This window comes from Sminthopsis crassicaudata, chromosome 3 (assembly GCF_048593235.1).
Source record: "Sminthopsis crassicaudata isolate SCR6 chromosome 3, ASM4859323v1, whole genome shotgun sequence".
NCBI classification, from domain to species: domain Eukaryota; kingdom Metazoa; phylum Chordata; class Mammalia; order Dasyuromorphia; family Dasyuridae; genus Sminthopsis; species Sminthopsis crassicaudata.
Window position 1 is genome coordinate 319,816 of NC_133619.1, and position 16,816 is coordinate 336,631.

Sequence of the window (16,816 nt, forward strand, 5' to 3'; positions counted from 1 at the left end):
TGGCAATCAGACCCACACACATACAAACACACATGCTGGATTGCCTTGGGAAACTGCACCCCAACAAAAGCCCAACCCTTTTAATGCTGGTCTTCTGATGAATATGGTTAAGAGTCCTGGGATATTAAGCTTCCTGCTGAGACAACTTAGGACCTAAAGCCCAAGAGGGGTAGCACTATCCATGAGACCATCTGTTCTACTTTGACCCCCACGGAGGGGACTCGACCAGCTGTCATTGATGCACAGGTTAGCCCAAGACTCTCCCAATCACAATTCTGCTTTCAGCTTACCCGTCGTCCAGGGGAGGGACCCTTGTGCTGCCTCGTCTGCCAGATGTTTGTGTTTGAGCTGTCCCACCCAATTTAACAGGGTTGTCACCAGGGTTCAGTTCAAGTGGTAGATTAAATACCCGTGGGTTCCCGGGCACCCTGGTGAAAAGCTGCTTGCAGGCTTGGAAGGAAAGTAACCTGAGCATCTTTGTCACGTGCTTTGCCAAAAAGTGTAGGCCAGGGATTCCTCTGAGATTCCCCCATTGACTGATAGAGCAATTGTCTTCCGGACCGTGGAGTTCGGTGTCCAGTGCTTAGCTTATTTAGCTGCTGGTTCTGGTTTCTCCCCAACATTTAGAGTTTGGACCTCGTCATCCCCCCTCCTCCCCCCTCCCAGCCCTGCTTCTCATGATCCAGTGGGTTGATGGTGCTATTGGTATCCTGGGGGAAAAGATTCCAGACACAATGTCTGGGAGGTGACTTCTTAGGCCACACCCAAGAAAGGGAAACACCTGGAAAACATCTGGCTCTGCCCTCCTTTCCCCTTCTCTAGGACTTTGGCATAAAGTGCCTCCTTCGGGGCAGCGCTGCTCCTACTAGCCCTTATCTTGGGTATCAACTCCTCCTTAGTCACTTTGGTCCTGACCCTCAGAGTCCAAAGGCCATTCTCTGGCAGAGCAAACAAGCACAGTGACGGGGTCAGCGGCTCTCCCTTCCTGCAGCCTCTGAGTTTGTCTCCCAGGGGGGGTTTCCTTCCCTTGGCCTGAGAGCTCAGCTCCTCTGGGGCCTTAGAGCTACCAGTCTTTTCCTGGGTATGAGGGGAAGAAGCAAATTCACTCTCCTTTAATTTGTTTGTGGTGTGGTTGATCCCAACTACTTCCAGTACTCTCTTGTAGCTTATTACGGGCTCTCCACCTGGGCTCTGCCCAGCTCCACAACGGTGCTCAGTTGTTCTGGGTCTTCCCTCTCTCTAGCCCAGCCCAGACTACTTTGAGGATTGTTTGCAGCCTACTTTGGGCTCTGGTTCAAGGAGAACAGTTCTCTGCTTTTATTTTTTCATGGTTTCCCTTGAGATTCTCTACCTTTGTCTCCTCCAAGATTTTGTCGTAATTTTGTTCATGACATTATCCTTTTTTTGGTGGGCCGTTGATGATATGCCTTAATTGAGGTATTATTGTCACAGGCCGCACAATGAATTCCTCTCATCTTAGACATGGCTGGAAACCCCGGAAGTTCCAGCAAGGACCTCCCACTACGGAGTGTAGAATAAAGGCTAAATGAAGAATAGAGTGTTGTTTGTTTTTTTAAATGGAAGGAGAAAACAAGATGCCGCAATTTGTGCTGTTAGGTCCTAATAGAAGCATCCGGCTTTGTGGGCTTCCTGGATGAATTGAGGATATTCAGGGTCATGGAAATTCCAACAATAGTCATCTTGTGCTAACAGGGCTTCTTTTATCTTGCCCCATAAAACGGTTGAGGAGCTCTTCTGGTATGTGCCCCCATTTGTTAGAAGAGTGTAAGCTAGAGAGGTCTTGTAAAGCTTTTGCTTTCCCTGTGGCAGCTTGGCGGCACTAACGGTTGGGAAGACCCGAGGGTGAAACCTTTCTCACACTCTCAGGAGTTCTGTGCCCTTGGGTTAGTTATTTAACCTGAGCTTCCATGGGATAACGGAAAATGGGATAATAGCCCATATGTCAAGATTGGTGAGGTTCCAAAGACATAAGAAAGGTACAGAGCTTCGAAAACTTATTATTGGTAATATTATCCTTGTTTATTTTAGCAGTAATTGTAATGTCACTACTATTTCAAATATTATTATGATTAGCTAAATCTTTTTCATTACATAATTCCAGTTGCCTATAAATTTGAGAGCCCCATATTTTGCTTCCACAAGAGCTTCCTGTCCTTCACAGGCTTACCCGCCCAATTAGATAATTAGCTCATGGCACCCTACCTCAGATTTCTCTGAACTCTTTGAAGTTTATTTTTCCAAAATTGGGATGTATATCCGATTGTGCCTAGACCTCTTTCCTCTATTACAAATTCTGAGATGGAATGGCTGCTTCTCAATGAGCTGTTGACTGTTTACACAAGACCGGTTACCTTTCGGATCAGAACCTTACGGATGTTTCTCTCATTGACTCTTGAAAGATGGAATTATCATGATGACAGGATGTTAGCATCAAAGTCTAACCCCAACCCATTTTTTGTGAATTTGATTGACATCTGGGGCTTTGCTATTTATTATTTCAATCTTGGTTTTTACATCTTTTAAAATTGAGCACCTTTACTGTTATTCTGTATTTGCCAGCTCTCTATGGTTTCTTATTTTTATGGATTAGAATAGAGAATTCCCTCTCCTCTTATTTTTTCAATTTAAAACCCTTTTGCTTAGATTTGTTGGATTTGAGGCATATTCAGTCTTTTAAAAATATTATTTTTATTAATGTCTTTTGCTGTTACATTCACTTCTAAACATATCCTTCTTTCTGCTAAACTCACAATCCCTCCCTTATCTTAAAGGACTTAAGATTTTGAAAAGGTGTTTTTTTTTCCCCCGGCTCAGCAAAGCCAATTTATCTGTGTTTCATAGTATGTGTGTGTGTATATATATTCTATACACCTAGCCCTTCCCCCTCCACCTGTAGAGAGGGAAGGGACAAGCACTTTCACAGTTCTCTGGGGTCAAACTTCTTAGAGGCCATAAAAGCATTCACATTTTTTTTTTTCATTCTTGTTCTTTCCAATCATTTTTGGTTTTGTGTGAATTACTTTTCTGATTCTGTTCACTCTATTTCGGCATTTATGTCCTTGCATCTTTCTCTTAAGTTAATATATTCATTGACTGCGCTCATTCTTGTACCATGATGGCAGATTTCTTATGAGCCATTGTTAGGGGAACTCCATTCTAGGACAGCAATGCGTCGTGTCTGTGTGGGGTTTTTGTTTTTTGTTTTTGTTTTTTTTTTTTTTTGATTTAAAACACCTTTTAGTTTCCTGCTACCTTCCCCCCTTCTCCCCCTCCTCTCCCCCACTCATTGAGAAGGCAAAAAATATACTACCCGTTTTCCAATACCAAGAAAAATAAAGGAAATATTCCTGTGGAGTCCAGCAGTTCTATATGGAAGTGGATAACATTTTATGTCACGAGTCCTTTGGCGTTCTGGTAGAACATTGTATTGAACAGAGACTCAATGTTTTCATAGATGATTTTCCTTACAATGTTGCGGTTACTCCGTAGATTATTCTCTTGGTTCTACTCATTTTACTTCAGTTCATATAACTCCTTTACATATCATAAGTTATTCAGCCATTCCCCATTGAAGGGCATCCTTTCCATTTCTAATTTCTTTAGAAACTAGAACTAGAGTACAAAAGGGGCAGTGAAATATTTTTGTATATACAGATTCTTTTTCTCCAATGTCTTAGGGGTAAAGATCTAGTAGCAGTGTTCCTGGGTCAAAGAGAATCCCCACTTTGATAGTCCTTTGGGCATAGTTTCATATTATTCTCTAGAACGTTTGGACCGTTTCACAGTTCTACTAACAGTGGAATATTTTCCCACATCATCTTCAGCATTTGTCATTTCATATGTTACAATACTGTGTTGTATTATAGAACATAATATATTTATTTATATAAACTAATTGTTTGGTAGGCTGATTGGCATGTCACTGTATGTTAAATTAATTAGCATAGCATTGTTATTATATTATATATGTTATTATATTATATAACATATATATGTTATTATATTATTTATATACATATATATTTATGATGGCTTACAATATGATTTTTATTAATGTATTTTGCTATTATACTCACTTCTAAACATATCCTTCTCTCTGCTAAACCCTTGTTTCCCTCCCTTATTTTAAAGGACTTAAGATTTTTAAAAAGTGTGTTGTTGTTTTTTCCCAGCTCAACAAAACCAGTCTGTGTTTCATAGCATATATAATACACATGTGAACATTTATTATTTCCACAGTTGTGTAGATCTGTCTTTGTGTGAAAATTTTTGTAATTGTGTAATTGTGTTCACATAGTTCTTGGTTGTATGTTGGCAGGTAGACTCCCAAGTATTTAATATTGTCTGCAGTAATTTTAAATGGAATTTCTCTTTTTGTCTCTTCCTGCTGGTTTTCGCCGTTAATCAGAAATGAATTTGTAGATTTACTTTGCATCCTACAACTTTGCTAAAGTTGTTAATTGTTTAGACAGTTATTTTAGGTGACTAGTTTAGCTAGTTGATAGTTTAGGAAACTTCCCACAATCTATACTTATTTCCTCAATTTATTTTTCATGTCTTGTTAGTATAATTAGCATTGCTAATATACTATTGAATTATAGTGGTGATAATGGACATCTTTGTTTCATTCCTGATGTCACTTTATTCCCATTACAAATAATGTGTCTTTGGTTTTAGATAGATAGGACTCATTTTTTTTTTTAAAGCTCCATTTATTCACAATTATATTTTCTGTTGTTTGTATAATTTTGCTTCGATATTCATTAGGAAAGTTGGTTTATAGTTTCTTGTTTGTTTGTTTTGGCTCTTCCTGGTTTAGATAACAAAATTATATTTGTGGTGGGCAGCTAGGTGGCGCAGTGGATAGAGCACCAGCCTTGAATTCAGGAGGACCCAAATTCAAATCTGGTCTCAGACACTTAACACTTCCTACCTGTGTGACCCTGGGCAAGTCACTTAACCCCAGCCTCAAAAAAAAAAAAAAAAATTATATTTGTGTCATAGAAGATATTTGGTAGAACTCCTTTTCTTCCAGTAGTTTATATAATATTGGATTAATTGTTCTCTAAGTCTTTGATTTTAAATTCCTATGGGCCGAGGTTTGTTTTGTTTTGTTTTTTCCTTCTGGAGCTTGTTTATGGCTTTAAATTCTTTTTCTAAAACAAGATTATTTAGGTATTCTTTTGCTTCTGTTAATCTGGGCAATTTATATTTTTATGAAAATCCTCTGTTTGAAATGTGACCCAGAAAATCAGATCCTTTTCTTAGATATCATTTGTGATTTGAACTTCAGTCTTCTCCAGGCCCAGTGCTCAATCCACTGTGGCACCATGCAGACAGACCCCAGCTTCTTCGACTTTTGGGAGTAGCAAAATTATGATTTGATTTTTATACCTACATACATGGGATGATGTAAAAATTTCTCAGCAAAAAGGGGTCACAAGTGGAAAAAGTTATAAGAAGCCGTGATCTAGAGAATGAAAGGGGAGTGGAGGGTCTAGAGGAAAGGGATTGGAATGAATGTAGTAATTGTGAGCATGGTTTTGAAGACCTCAGAGCTAGGAGGGGCCCTCCCACAAAATGGAGACTCCTGAAGGAACCCACCAGTGTGGGAAGGTTGGCCTTTCAGAGGCATTCTGGTAAGAAATGTTCTGGGATGAGGGAAGTTCCAGAATGAGAAGGCAGTGGAAGCATGATTTTGAAGTCAGAAAGTCTGCCTCAGAGCTGGGAAGGGAATATAATTTGCTTTTATCCTTTCCTCACTCGACTGGCATCTATTTTGTCTCAGCTCTTTCCGGCTACAGAAAGTCCTGCTTCTATAGGTTTTGGCGTATGTGGGGCAAAAGCTGCATTTGCAAAAGTCTGATGCTCGGCGTGATTTCCACCGAGATCCCGACTGAGATCTCCAGCTGGCCGATTTACTTTGTGCTGCGGTCAGACCTTCATCTGGCACCTCAGACAGGATTTTCATGTGCCAAGGCAGAACTTGGTCTCGGAGGGCTAGCTTCTTCCCCTAAAGCAGGGACACAGACCACTGCCACAGGTTTTGGCAGAGGGTTCGAGTTCCTTTCTGCATGTGAATGCCCTCGCCAAAGTGAAAAGTTTTGCCCCTTGCTTTGCTCTCTGAGCAAAGTAGGAGAAACTTTTCCCCAGATTGTGAGATCTGGCAGATAAGCCTTGAGGTGCGTGGGTCCCGACAGTTTCCATAGCTTCGCTTCCGGTACGTCAGCGAGGGATGAGGAGGGAAGTCCATCCAGTTGCCATTCAGACTGTGCCTTCTTCCCTCCTCGGGTTCTTGCACTTCTCTGGAAGTGGGCTCCATTGGCTTCCAGCCGAGGAATCATCCTGGACTTCTCACTCTCTCTTACCCACCCCATGTCCTGTCCATTTCTGACAGCTGTCCTCTGTGCCCTGGGGCAGGCCCTCATCCCCTCACTTCTCCCATTTGGCCACTACAAGGATTTCCTAAAGTGCAGATCAGACCGTGTCAAGCCGCCCTCCAACCCGGTAAACTCTAGTGACTCTTCATTGCCTCCAGGAGCAAATACAAAATGCTGTTTGACATTCAGAGCCCATTCTCTCCTTTCCAGTCTTCTTACATCTCATTCCCTCCATGTACTCTTCAGTCCAGTGACCCTGGCCTCCTGCCTGCTCCACGCCGAGGACCCTCCATCTCTGCTGCGTTCTCAGCCTCTGCTGGAATGCTCTCCCTCCCCTGCTCTGGGGAATCCTGCCTTCTGGAGGAAGGTGTTGAGTAAATGTTTATTGATTATTCCAAACTGCCCGAGAAGCAGGCCCTGATTGGATGTGGACAACATGGATGTGAAGCAGAGACTGATCCCCACGTGGTCCAGCCTTGGAACTTGGAAATTCCGGAGGAATCTTGGGAAAGTGGCAATTGTTGATCAGGGATGTCTTTTGCTGAGCAAAAAATGGGGGGGATGGGATGAGAAGGCCATCAAGCTCTGGACTTTCTTTGATGGTGTGTCCTTGGGTCAATTGGATTTGGGTTCCTGAAATTCTTTTTCTTTGCCATGTGTTTGTAAATCAGCGCCCATAGGCTTGAGTTGCATTCTGGGAATTTTGCTGAACCTTTCTTCTACCATTGGGAAGTTTCTGGCTTGGATCAGCATTTTTCCCCATCTGCTTTCAGCCCTCTGTCTCAAGGCACCCTCTGTGTTTTCGACTTAGCTGCTTTTCTTGTGTTCTTCACATTTTCCAAATGATGTCATGATCGATCCTCCCGAGTTGCATCATTTCCCGCTGATGTTCTTTTTTTTAAACTTCTATCACTTCTGTGCTTCCTCCCAGCACCATCAGGTTTCCCTGGTTGTTTGTTCCCAGTGTTTTCTACTGGCTCTGATTACTCACTTTGAAGGTTTGTTGGGTTTTTGTTTTTTTTTTTTTGTTTTTTTTGTTTGTTTGTTTGTTTGTTTGTTTTTTATTGTACTTTAGCTCCTCTTCAGTTTTATTGATTCTATTGAGTATTTTCTTGGAAGAATTTTTGGCAATTTTGTTCTTTTTTTGGGTATTTCTCTTCTCACCTTTCCTTCCCTACAGTCTCACCTTTCGAGCTGCCTCTCGGATACTTCAAATTGGATGTCTACTAGACATCTTAAACTCAGCATGCCAAAAAAGAACTCTCCCTCCCCTCTTGCTGTCAGGAGCACTCCCATCGTCCTTAGGAGGCATCCTGGATTCCTCACTACCACTCCCCATCTCTTCCAGACCACCCCCCAAGCCTGCGGCCCTGCAGCAGCTTAGGAGCATCCCTTTTTCCTTCTGCCGCTGCGAATTTAGGGTTAGGGTTAGGGTGCGAATTTCGCTGCCGCTACCCTGGGGCACGTTCTTATCAGCTCCCAGCTGGACTATTACCAGTCGTCTGCCTCCAATCTGTCCTTGATGCTTTTCCTAGAGGGCAGATCCGGCTCCCTTCTGCTCACCTGAGACTCTTTGTGCCCCAGCCTCAGGACCTGGCCAAGCCCAAGTCGCCAGGCGTTTGGTGTTCCCCCGTGGGGTCCGGATATTTGGGGAGGTCTGGCTCTCCAGAGGGACAGCTGAGGCAGGAAAGTGAGTCCTTGGTTTTGTGCTCTGGCTGGCACCCCTAGATCACTGTTGGTCCTGTTGTTCCATTAGATAGCTTGTGGGCTTAAGTGTGAAAGATAAAAAATGGTTCTGTACCCATACCAAGAGTTCAACTTGAAGGGAGAGCCCGCCCCCATCCCGCACTCGCTCTCAAGGAGTTTCTCTTAGCGGCTTTCTTTTGCTTCCAGAATAAAGCTTCTCTCCTCTCCCCCTTTCCACTCTGGGGTCGCCTCTTGTCCTTCACGGTTAACGCTGTTATCTGGTTCGTTCTCTCCGTTCCCCTCAAGCTTCGCGTTTAAATTCCTCCTGGTTAGCTTGACTCACCTGCTGTTCAGCAGTGTTCCCCAGCCTTCATGAGGTACTTTTCTCTCATTACCAGCCAGTATCCAGCAGCCCTCCCACCCACACAGCCCCCCTGAAAGTGGCTAAGAGATTTAGAGGAACTGCCCCCAAATGCCAGGAGTACTTTTTGTTGTGGCAAAGAGTCACATCCGTGACTCCATTTGGGGTTTTCTTGGCAGAGATACTGGGCAGTCTGCCATGCCCTTCTCCAGCTCATTTGACAGATGAAGAAACGGAGGCAAATGATTATATGACTTGTCCAGGAACACACAATCGGTGTCTGTGGATCCACCTGGGCTTGGGCCCTGGGCCGCCTGGTGCTCCCTGCGGGCACGAAGTAAATAACCATCTAGGGAAAGAAACAACTTCCTCTCAACGAGTTCAAAGGAAGGAAAGAAAGAAAGAAAGCAAGGTCTGATGGCCAGACTTTCTCAGCGGGATCCAAAGTCTACAAGAACAATCCCACCTGACCGTTTTCTCTCCCCGCTCTGCACCCTGCAGCCGAAGTGTCAGCTTCTGGGGATTTGAAGAGATTTCTCTTGACCACAAATCCCTAAGTCTGCTTGTCCTTATACTTTAGTGATAACGCCTTTCCAGAGGAAATGGGGTGCTGACCCCATGTGAGAGGGGTTGGACGTGCTTCAGGGACACTTTGCGGGTCGGGAGTCGGCAGGCCCTCCCCCCCCCCCAGGGAGTGTGCCTTGTTCAGGGTCATAATCTGACTTCAGGTCTTCCTGAGGCCAGGCCCTGCCTCCTCTGTCCATTGCACCACCTAGCTGCCCCTAAAATATGGGAACCGATGAGCTTACTGTAGAGAGGATATAGAGGAACAAGGAGAGGAGGAGGAAGGGGGCGCAGGGGATTATGAGCTGGCTGTGGGAATCTAGAGAGAAGAGAGCCTTCAGGAGCCAAGAAGGTGGCCACCTGGGTCAGAGGCAGCCGGAGAGGGCGGATTTCCCAAGGAAGAGACTTGTGCGGCAGGGGAGTGGGAGGGCAGCCTGCGGCGGGCTGAGGATGCGGGGTGGCTTTCGGGAGGAATTCTGCTGCTCGAGGAGGCGCTTGTAAGAAGAGCTCAGGAGAGAAAGGCCCAGGGACTTTTTAAGGGATGGTTTGAAGGCGGCAAAGAAGGAACCTTTTGATAGGGCGGAGGGTGGGTGTGCTCCACTGGAGAAGATGGAAGGGGACAGGGTCAAGGACACACACACCTTTATCACTTCTGTTTCTGAGCCTCAGGTCTTCCTTCTGTGGGGGATTCCCTTCTGGGGGCCTGACTTTTTCATCCCTTGTAGAACCAGAGGGGGTTTGGCTGCGCGCCCCCGCCCTCCCCCTCGCCACGAGAGTCAGAGCTTGTGGTTTCCCGAATGCCCGTCAGTGCGGGGCATGGTCTGGCCAGGGGAGTCAGTTGGGGGTGATGCCCTGTGGTCCTGGCCTCCGAGATGAGGAGGCAACGACAGAGCTGCAGCCGCCGCCGCCGGGAGGGCCACGTGGGCTTGGTGAGGCCGGGTTCTGCCCTCCCTAGATAACTGAACGAAGCAGGTGTTTTGAAGGAGAGTGGAATGTTCTTAAGTAGTCTTGGGAGCAAAGCAGATTCGATCAGAGCAGTAATGGATCTGCCTCTTGTGTCATGGAGGCGGGATCAAAGAGAAAGATTTTGATCTGACCCGAGAATAAAAAGCAGAAGTAAACGATATTGGGGAGGTGACTTCTGCAACAGTGGAGCTGTTAGGGGCTGCCTGTGCAGTTCCCCTGGGAGGACCCTCAGTTGGCCTTCCAGGCGAACTGCACAGCCAGCCCCTAACGTGGATCGAGGCTTTGGGTTTTGCTTTAAACTTGATTTAATTTTTCTTCAATAGACAATCATTTCTTTCTCTGCCTCTTCTCCCCCCTCAAAAAAAAAAAAAAAAAAAAAAGACAAACAAAACCTTTGTGACAAATGTGCAGAATCAAGCAAACAGCTTCGCCCATTGAGAGTCCAGTTTGGACAAATGGAAGGTTTCTTTGGGGCCCGATCCTGTGTGCACAATTGCCCTCTGGGTAAAGGGCTGTATTCCCGTTGGAAGTCTGCAGATGGAATCGATCAGAGGCGGCCTCCGGGTGGGGATGGTGGCGGACTTTGCTCCGCGCGTGGACAAGTTGGGGTTCATTTAAAGCAGCGAGATTCTTCTTTTGTTTTGTTTTAGTTTCTCTCCAGCAGCGGGTGGCAGAGCTGGAAAAAGTCAACGCAGAATTTTTACGCACAAGGCAGCAGCTCGAGCAAGAATTTAATCAAAAGAGAGCCAAATTTAAAGAGCTGTACTTGGCCAAAGAAGGTAAGTCCCCGAGCGAGGTCTCCGGTTCCCGGGCAGCTCCTTGCCCCTTCTTGGAGGGAGCCTGGTGGAACCCCCAGCTGTAGGTCTCTGGGCCTCAGAGCTCTGAAGCAAGGGCGGGGAGCCCCATCCCCACCCCATGCGGAATAGAACGCCTTTCTTTGCATCAGCACTTGAGTATTTTTTTTCTTAAAAGACATTGATAGCATTTGTTTTTATATCACCTTCCTTTCTCAGCATAGCCCTTCCCCCTCCCCAGACCGGACCTTCTAACAAAAAATAAAAACGGAAGAGAAAAACCCAGCGCTTCATCAGAACCAAGCAGGGAAGACCCACAGTGTGTGCGTGGGGAAGAAGGGCCAAGCTTAGGAGCACTTGGGGATATCTTCTGATTCCTGGATGAGTTCATGTCTTCCTGTACCTTTCTTCCGACCTCCCCTTTCCCCCTTCGCCAGCTACCCAAGGGGAGAAGCACAGCAAGGCCACCTGCCCCGTCCCCGGCCGTCCCAGAGCCAGACTTGGCGGAAGCCCAAGGGGAGGCTGCATCTGCCACCATCCCTCAGCCCCTGACCTCTGTGGAGTGCCCTTGGGACCCTGGTCCTTCAGGGTTCCTCCTCTCTCCTCTCTCTAATGGCCCTTTGGGCTCTCCTTTCTTGACCCCCCTCCCTTCCACCTGACCCTGCCAGCTTCTTCCTCCAGAACCCAATCTGTCCTTCGCCCTGGGCCTGCTCCCAAACTTTCCATCTCTCAGCCTCACAGCCCCATCGCCCTCTCTGGGCCCAGAGCCTCTCCAGCTTTTTTTCTTTAACTTTTTATCGCTTATAGGACCGGAGGGGTCTTGGCTGCCTCCCTCCCCCTCCCCCCCAGCTCTGGAGTCAGCCCCATCTTGCCTTGCAAGTCTTTCTCAGGATATTTTCTGCCTTTGGAGTCGGCTCTGTTAAAAGTTCTTCCCCAATCCAAATTGTGGGGCGGCCTTTCTTGGCCTTTTTTCTAGGCAGATCCCCTTCCTCTGCTCAGTTCCTGTCCTTAGGCTGCAGGAATTTACTATCCATACGCTTCTCAGCCTCCTTGCACCTGCCTGGGACTGAGACCTTCACTCCCTCCCAGCCAAATGGAGGGGAGCTTGGCATTGCCCCCACGGGTGCCCTCCCCCACTTAGAAATGCCCTCCTTCCCCTCTCTGAGCACAGCCTGCCATCCTGAGCTCTCCCCATTCTGGAGGCTTTTCCCTTCGCCTCCCTCCCTCCCCTTCTTGTCTCTCAGGCCTGGAACCCCTTGCCCTCTTGTCCTCCAACAGTCACCCCTGACCCAGGCTCGGTCTTCACCAGATGCCCAGCAGAGCGGCTGGGTAAGCTCTGTGTGGGCTTGCCGATCCCCCGAAGAGACCCAGGGAACCTTCCAAGCGTGACAGCAGTGAGCACGGCAAAGAGCCCTCCCGCCATCCCACCCACCCCCAACTCGCACCCTCTTCTCGGGCACATGCCCTCTCTGTTGTCCTCATCTTCAGTCCTTCCCATTCTCAGAAGCCCTTCCTCAATCGGTCTGTCTGTCCATAGTGTTCACAGTGCTAAGTCTGGAGTCAAGAAGAGCTGAGTTCAAATCTCATCTGAGACTTTTCCTGTGAGACCCTATGATCGTCTCCTGTCTGCCTCAGTTTCCTTGAATGTAAAATAGGAATCATAAGAGCCCCTGCCTTCCGGGGCAGATCAGATAGTACTTGTAAAGTGCTTAGCCCATTTCTTGGCACATTAATAAATCCTGGTTACCTCTCCCCTTTCCCTGTCTCTCATGCTTTGTTCTCCAGTGACAGTGAGTCTCCTCCACGCCTGGAATACATTCCTTCCTTTCTGCTTTTTGGTTTTCCTGCTTTGTTCTGTTCAAATCAAAGCGGCACCATCTCCTCTCGGGCCCCCAAACACCCCGTGCCTCTGGCCCAGCCCTCAACTGGGGAACTAATTCCTATAATTGAAGCCACCAAAATCCTTGTTCTCATTCAGTGCTTCTGATAGGATTTTATCAGGAGAAATGACATAGGAGAAAAAGTGGAACTGCCTGCTTGGCTACCATCCTTATTAGGACCTGAAACCTTCCCATTGTATAGTCTCCCCATTAAACTGGGAACCCCTTGAGAGCAGAGCTGCCTGCCTTTTCTCTGAGTCTCCAGGGTTTACTGGGCACACTGTGGGTGCTTCCTCCATTCCTCCATAAATAAAGGCATTGTCAAACAAATAAGACTGGGAGGGAGAACACTGGTGATGAGAGCCTCGGGGAAAACCTCCTTCCCTCCCTTTCAGCCTTCCTCTTTGTGAAAAGGAGCTAAGAGGGAAGGACAACTGGCAATCATAATTAAACAGTCACCGTGCCCCTAAAATGGAGGGGGACACAGGAATATGGCCTTTGCATGTCTTCCCTGTGTTTCTGTTTATATAGTCTTGTATTAGACTGTGTGTTGCTTTTAAGAAACACATTTGAAACACAAAGATTCACTTATAATTAAAGACAAGATAACAAGATAATTAGGGAAATCACATCTTGCCTAAAAACACCAGAGATAGCTAATCACCATCAGTGTTTTTATATGTATATATTCCTAATAACCTAGCATTTACATAGAAAAAGTCAATCCCAGGGGTAGAAATCATCACAGCAATCTACCCTTTCCAGACCTAGACAAATCTAAACAGACCTTATGAAAGATTAGAGATTTTCAATCTTTGGCAATTTTTAAATGGGAATAGAAGGAAATTTACATTTGTTTTGACTATACCATGATTGTAACTTGGCTTTATAAAAATTAACCATGTAAAGGTATGGAAAGACCTAATCAAAAAAAAGTAGGAAAAACAAATACAGGGGTGGGGTGGGGGGGGGTGGGGGGTGGGGGTAGGGCAGCTAGGTGGCGCAGTGGATAGAGCACCAGCCCTGAATTCAGGAGGACCCGAGTTCTAATGTGGGCTCGGACACTAACACTTCCTAGCTGTGTGACCCTGGGCAAGTCACTTAACCCCAGCCTCAGAAAAACCCAAAAAAAACCACCAAATACTGAACACATCATTTATTGGTCACAATGCGATAAAAATGTATTCTATAAAGGACATTTGAAGAACTAGAAAGTAATTGGAAGCTAAATAATTTAATGCTGCAGAAGTGGTAGATCAAAGAACAAATTATTTAAATAACGGAAAATTTCATGAAAGAAAATGACAGACAACATACCAAAATTTGGGATACATCTGAAGGGGTTTTCTTCCAAAATTTTGTATTTTTAAACATTTTCATCAACAAAAGAGAACAAATCAGTAAATTGGACACAATGGAAAATGAAAAAAAAAAAAAAAAAAAGTCTTGAATGGCAATACAAAACCTCCAACTCCAAAGCAGAAATTATGAAATTTAAAAGAGATTAGTTATGGTGTGGTATATTAAAAGAGCAGGATAATAAACATGATTTCAAACAAAGTTAAAATTAAAAGACTTAATCAGAAGTGAAAAATAGAGAAACTACTCTGTTAGCACTATAGGAATATAAACATAAAACCCTTTTTACACAAATATACTCAGATCTAAATAATTGAAGTAATATTTGTGGCTATATAAGCTATTATTCATCACTCTTTGGTCATTTTTCAGTCAGGTCAGATTCTTCATAACTCTATTTGGGGTTTTCTTGACAAAGATACTACAGCAATTTGCTGCTTCTTCATAATTTTAAAATGAGAAGGCAAGAGTCTTGTTGAAGTGTAAAAAAGGATAATTTTGATTATTTGAATTAATATTTTCTTGTATCAGTAAGACCTATGTAGCCAAGGACAGATAGCAGAAAAGTGAGTAAAAACTTTCATAGACCATCTCTCAGGTAGGATGTAATTCAGTTGAAATACTGCTGTGGGGCAGGAAATGATGATCTGGTTGATGTAGAAAAACATGGAGAGACTTGGACCTATATATGAAGGAAGATGTTGTCTAGCTACAAAATGTATGATTTATTATTTATTTTTACTTTTACTCATTATTTATTTATTATTTTCTTGAAATGGAATTTCATTGATTTATTTTGAATCTTCTCATGTGGTCTGCTGTGTACATGGCAATTTTTTTTCTTTTTTCATTTTGTATTTATGTTTAAATTTTTTAAAAAGTTAGCAGAAAAAATTCATAAAGTTGAAATCAAAAGGAACTATTGAATTGATTAAAACTAGGTTACAATTAAAAAACACAAAATGGTTATGTTATCTGATTTTTAAAAGGAGAAGAAAATTAAATTTTTTCTTATCAAGAAATTCACTACAATTGAAGGGGAAATAAAGGGTTGGATCCGAAAGTTTTTTGTCTAATTATATGCTAACAAAATCAATCACTTAAAAGAATTAGATTAATTCTTTAAAAATTTAAAGTGCTCAGATAAAAAAGTAAAAAGAAGTAGTCCATTTGAATAACCCAGTATCAGAAAGCAATTAACTAAGCCCTAAATGAACTTTTTTTTTTTTTTTCCCCCTGAGGCTGGGGTTAAGTGACTTGCCCAGGGTCACACAGCCAGGAAGTGTTAAGTGTCTAAGACTAGATTTGAACTCGGGTCCTCCTGAATTCAAGGCTGGTGCTCTACCCACTGCGTCACCTAGCTGCCCCCTAAATGAACTCTTAAAGAAAAAATCTCGAGTATTTGAAATTACAATTGAAATCTAGCATACATAAAAAGAACACTTAATTCCAGTTATTTAAACTGTTACAATAAAAGGAAAGTAAAGCACCTTCTAGATCTCTGAATCTGATACAACCATGGTCTTGATATCTGAACCACAGAAAAAGTAAGGAAAGAAAAATGGTAAGAAATATTGCTACAGAACATTGATGCAAAAATTTTAAGTAAAATGTTATTGAATCAGCTACAACTGTACAGAGAAAGGTTACACACTGACAAAGTTGTATCTAGGCCAGAAATGCAAAGGGGGGGGGGGGTTGTAAACATAATAAAGTACCTGAGACCAGAGCTGGGCAGTGGAGAGCGAATCACTTGGGCTCTCTCAGCCTTCGTCCTTGTCTGTAAAAGGGAGAGAACTCCTGGACTGCCTCCTGTAAAGCGGAGGGGCTGGGCTCCCTCTGGACGTGCTCCTCATTTGCTTCTCTGCCCACTTGGTACTTAACTCGGCTCTGGAGGGTGTGAGCCCCCTGCCTCCTGCTAGAACGTGGGGCTTCCTGTGGGACAGCGTCCTGCCAGGTCTTGGGCATTTCGTCCGCAGCTGCTGCCAAGCCCTTGGAGACTTTGGTGCTGTCCCCCCCTTTAGACGCAGACCCGCTGCTCGCTAACAGAGTCTTTCCTCTTTTCAGAGGATCTGAAGAGACAAAATGCAGTTCTGCAGGCGGCCCAAGATGACCTGGGGCACCTCCGGACGCAGCTGTGGGAAGCGCAGGCTGAGATGGAGAACATCAAGGCCATTGCCACAGTGTCAGAGAACACCAAACAGGAAGCCATCGATGAGGTGAAGAGGCAGTGGCAAGAAGAAGTTGCCTCCCTGCAGGCCGTCATGAAAGGTATACTGAGGAAGGGGGCCAGCCCTTCTCTGGAAGCTCTATGGAGCTGCTGACCTTTGGTCCCGGGGGGGGGGGTGCTCCGCAGGAGGGGAGGGGCGCTGCTGACCTTTGGTCCGGGGGGGGGGGTGCTCCGCAGGAGGGGAGAGGCGCTGCTGACCTTTGGTCCCAGGGGCCGCTCCATAGAGATTAAGGGTGGTTTGGCGCCCCAGCTTTGAGAACATCACAAGACTTGAGGATGACTCCAGGCCCAAAACACTCTTTACAGAAATAATCTCAACAGAGGATTGGAGGAGCTAGATTGGTCCTGACTAGGCCAGGTTACTAGAAGAAAAATAATAGCAGCACCCATGACTTACAGGCTCATACCAATCTACCACAGGGTTTCCTTATGGAGCTAGAAAAAATAAGGACCAAACTCCAAAGGAAGAGCAAAATCTCAAGAGAAACGATGAAAAGGATGGGGGGAGGGGTGGCTCAGAAGCCCCAGCTCTCTATACTACAAAGCAGTAATCCTGAAAACCATTTGGGGTTGGT

General features: G+C 45.0%; 1 protein-coding gene across 1 annotated transcript in view; it reads left to right on the forward strand.

The window, feature by feature from the left end:
* RABEP1 (rabaptin, RAB GTPase binding effector protein 1) overlaps positions 1 to 16,816 on the forward strand; it is a 31,866-nt gene that overhangs the window by 3,463 nt on the left and 11,587 nt on the right. Inside the window, exons 2-3 of the mRNA XM_074297697.1 lie at positions 10,629 to 10,757; positions 16,079 to 16,282. Coding sequence (XP_074153798.1) covers positions 10,629 to 10,757; positions 16,079 to 16,282 — 333 coding nt within the window. The remainder of the gene's footprint in view (positions 1 to 10,628; positions 10,758 to 16,078; positions 16,283 to 16,816) is intronic.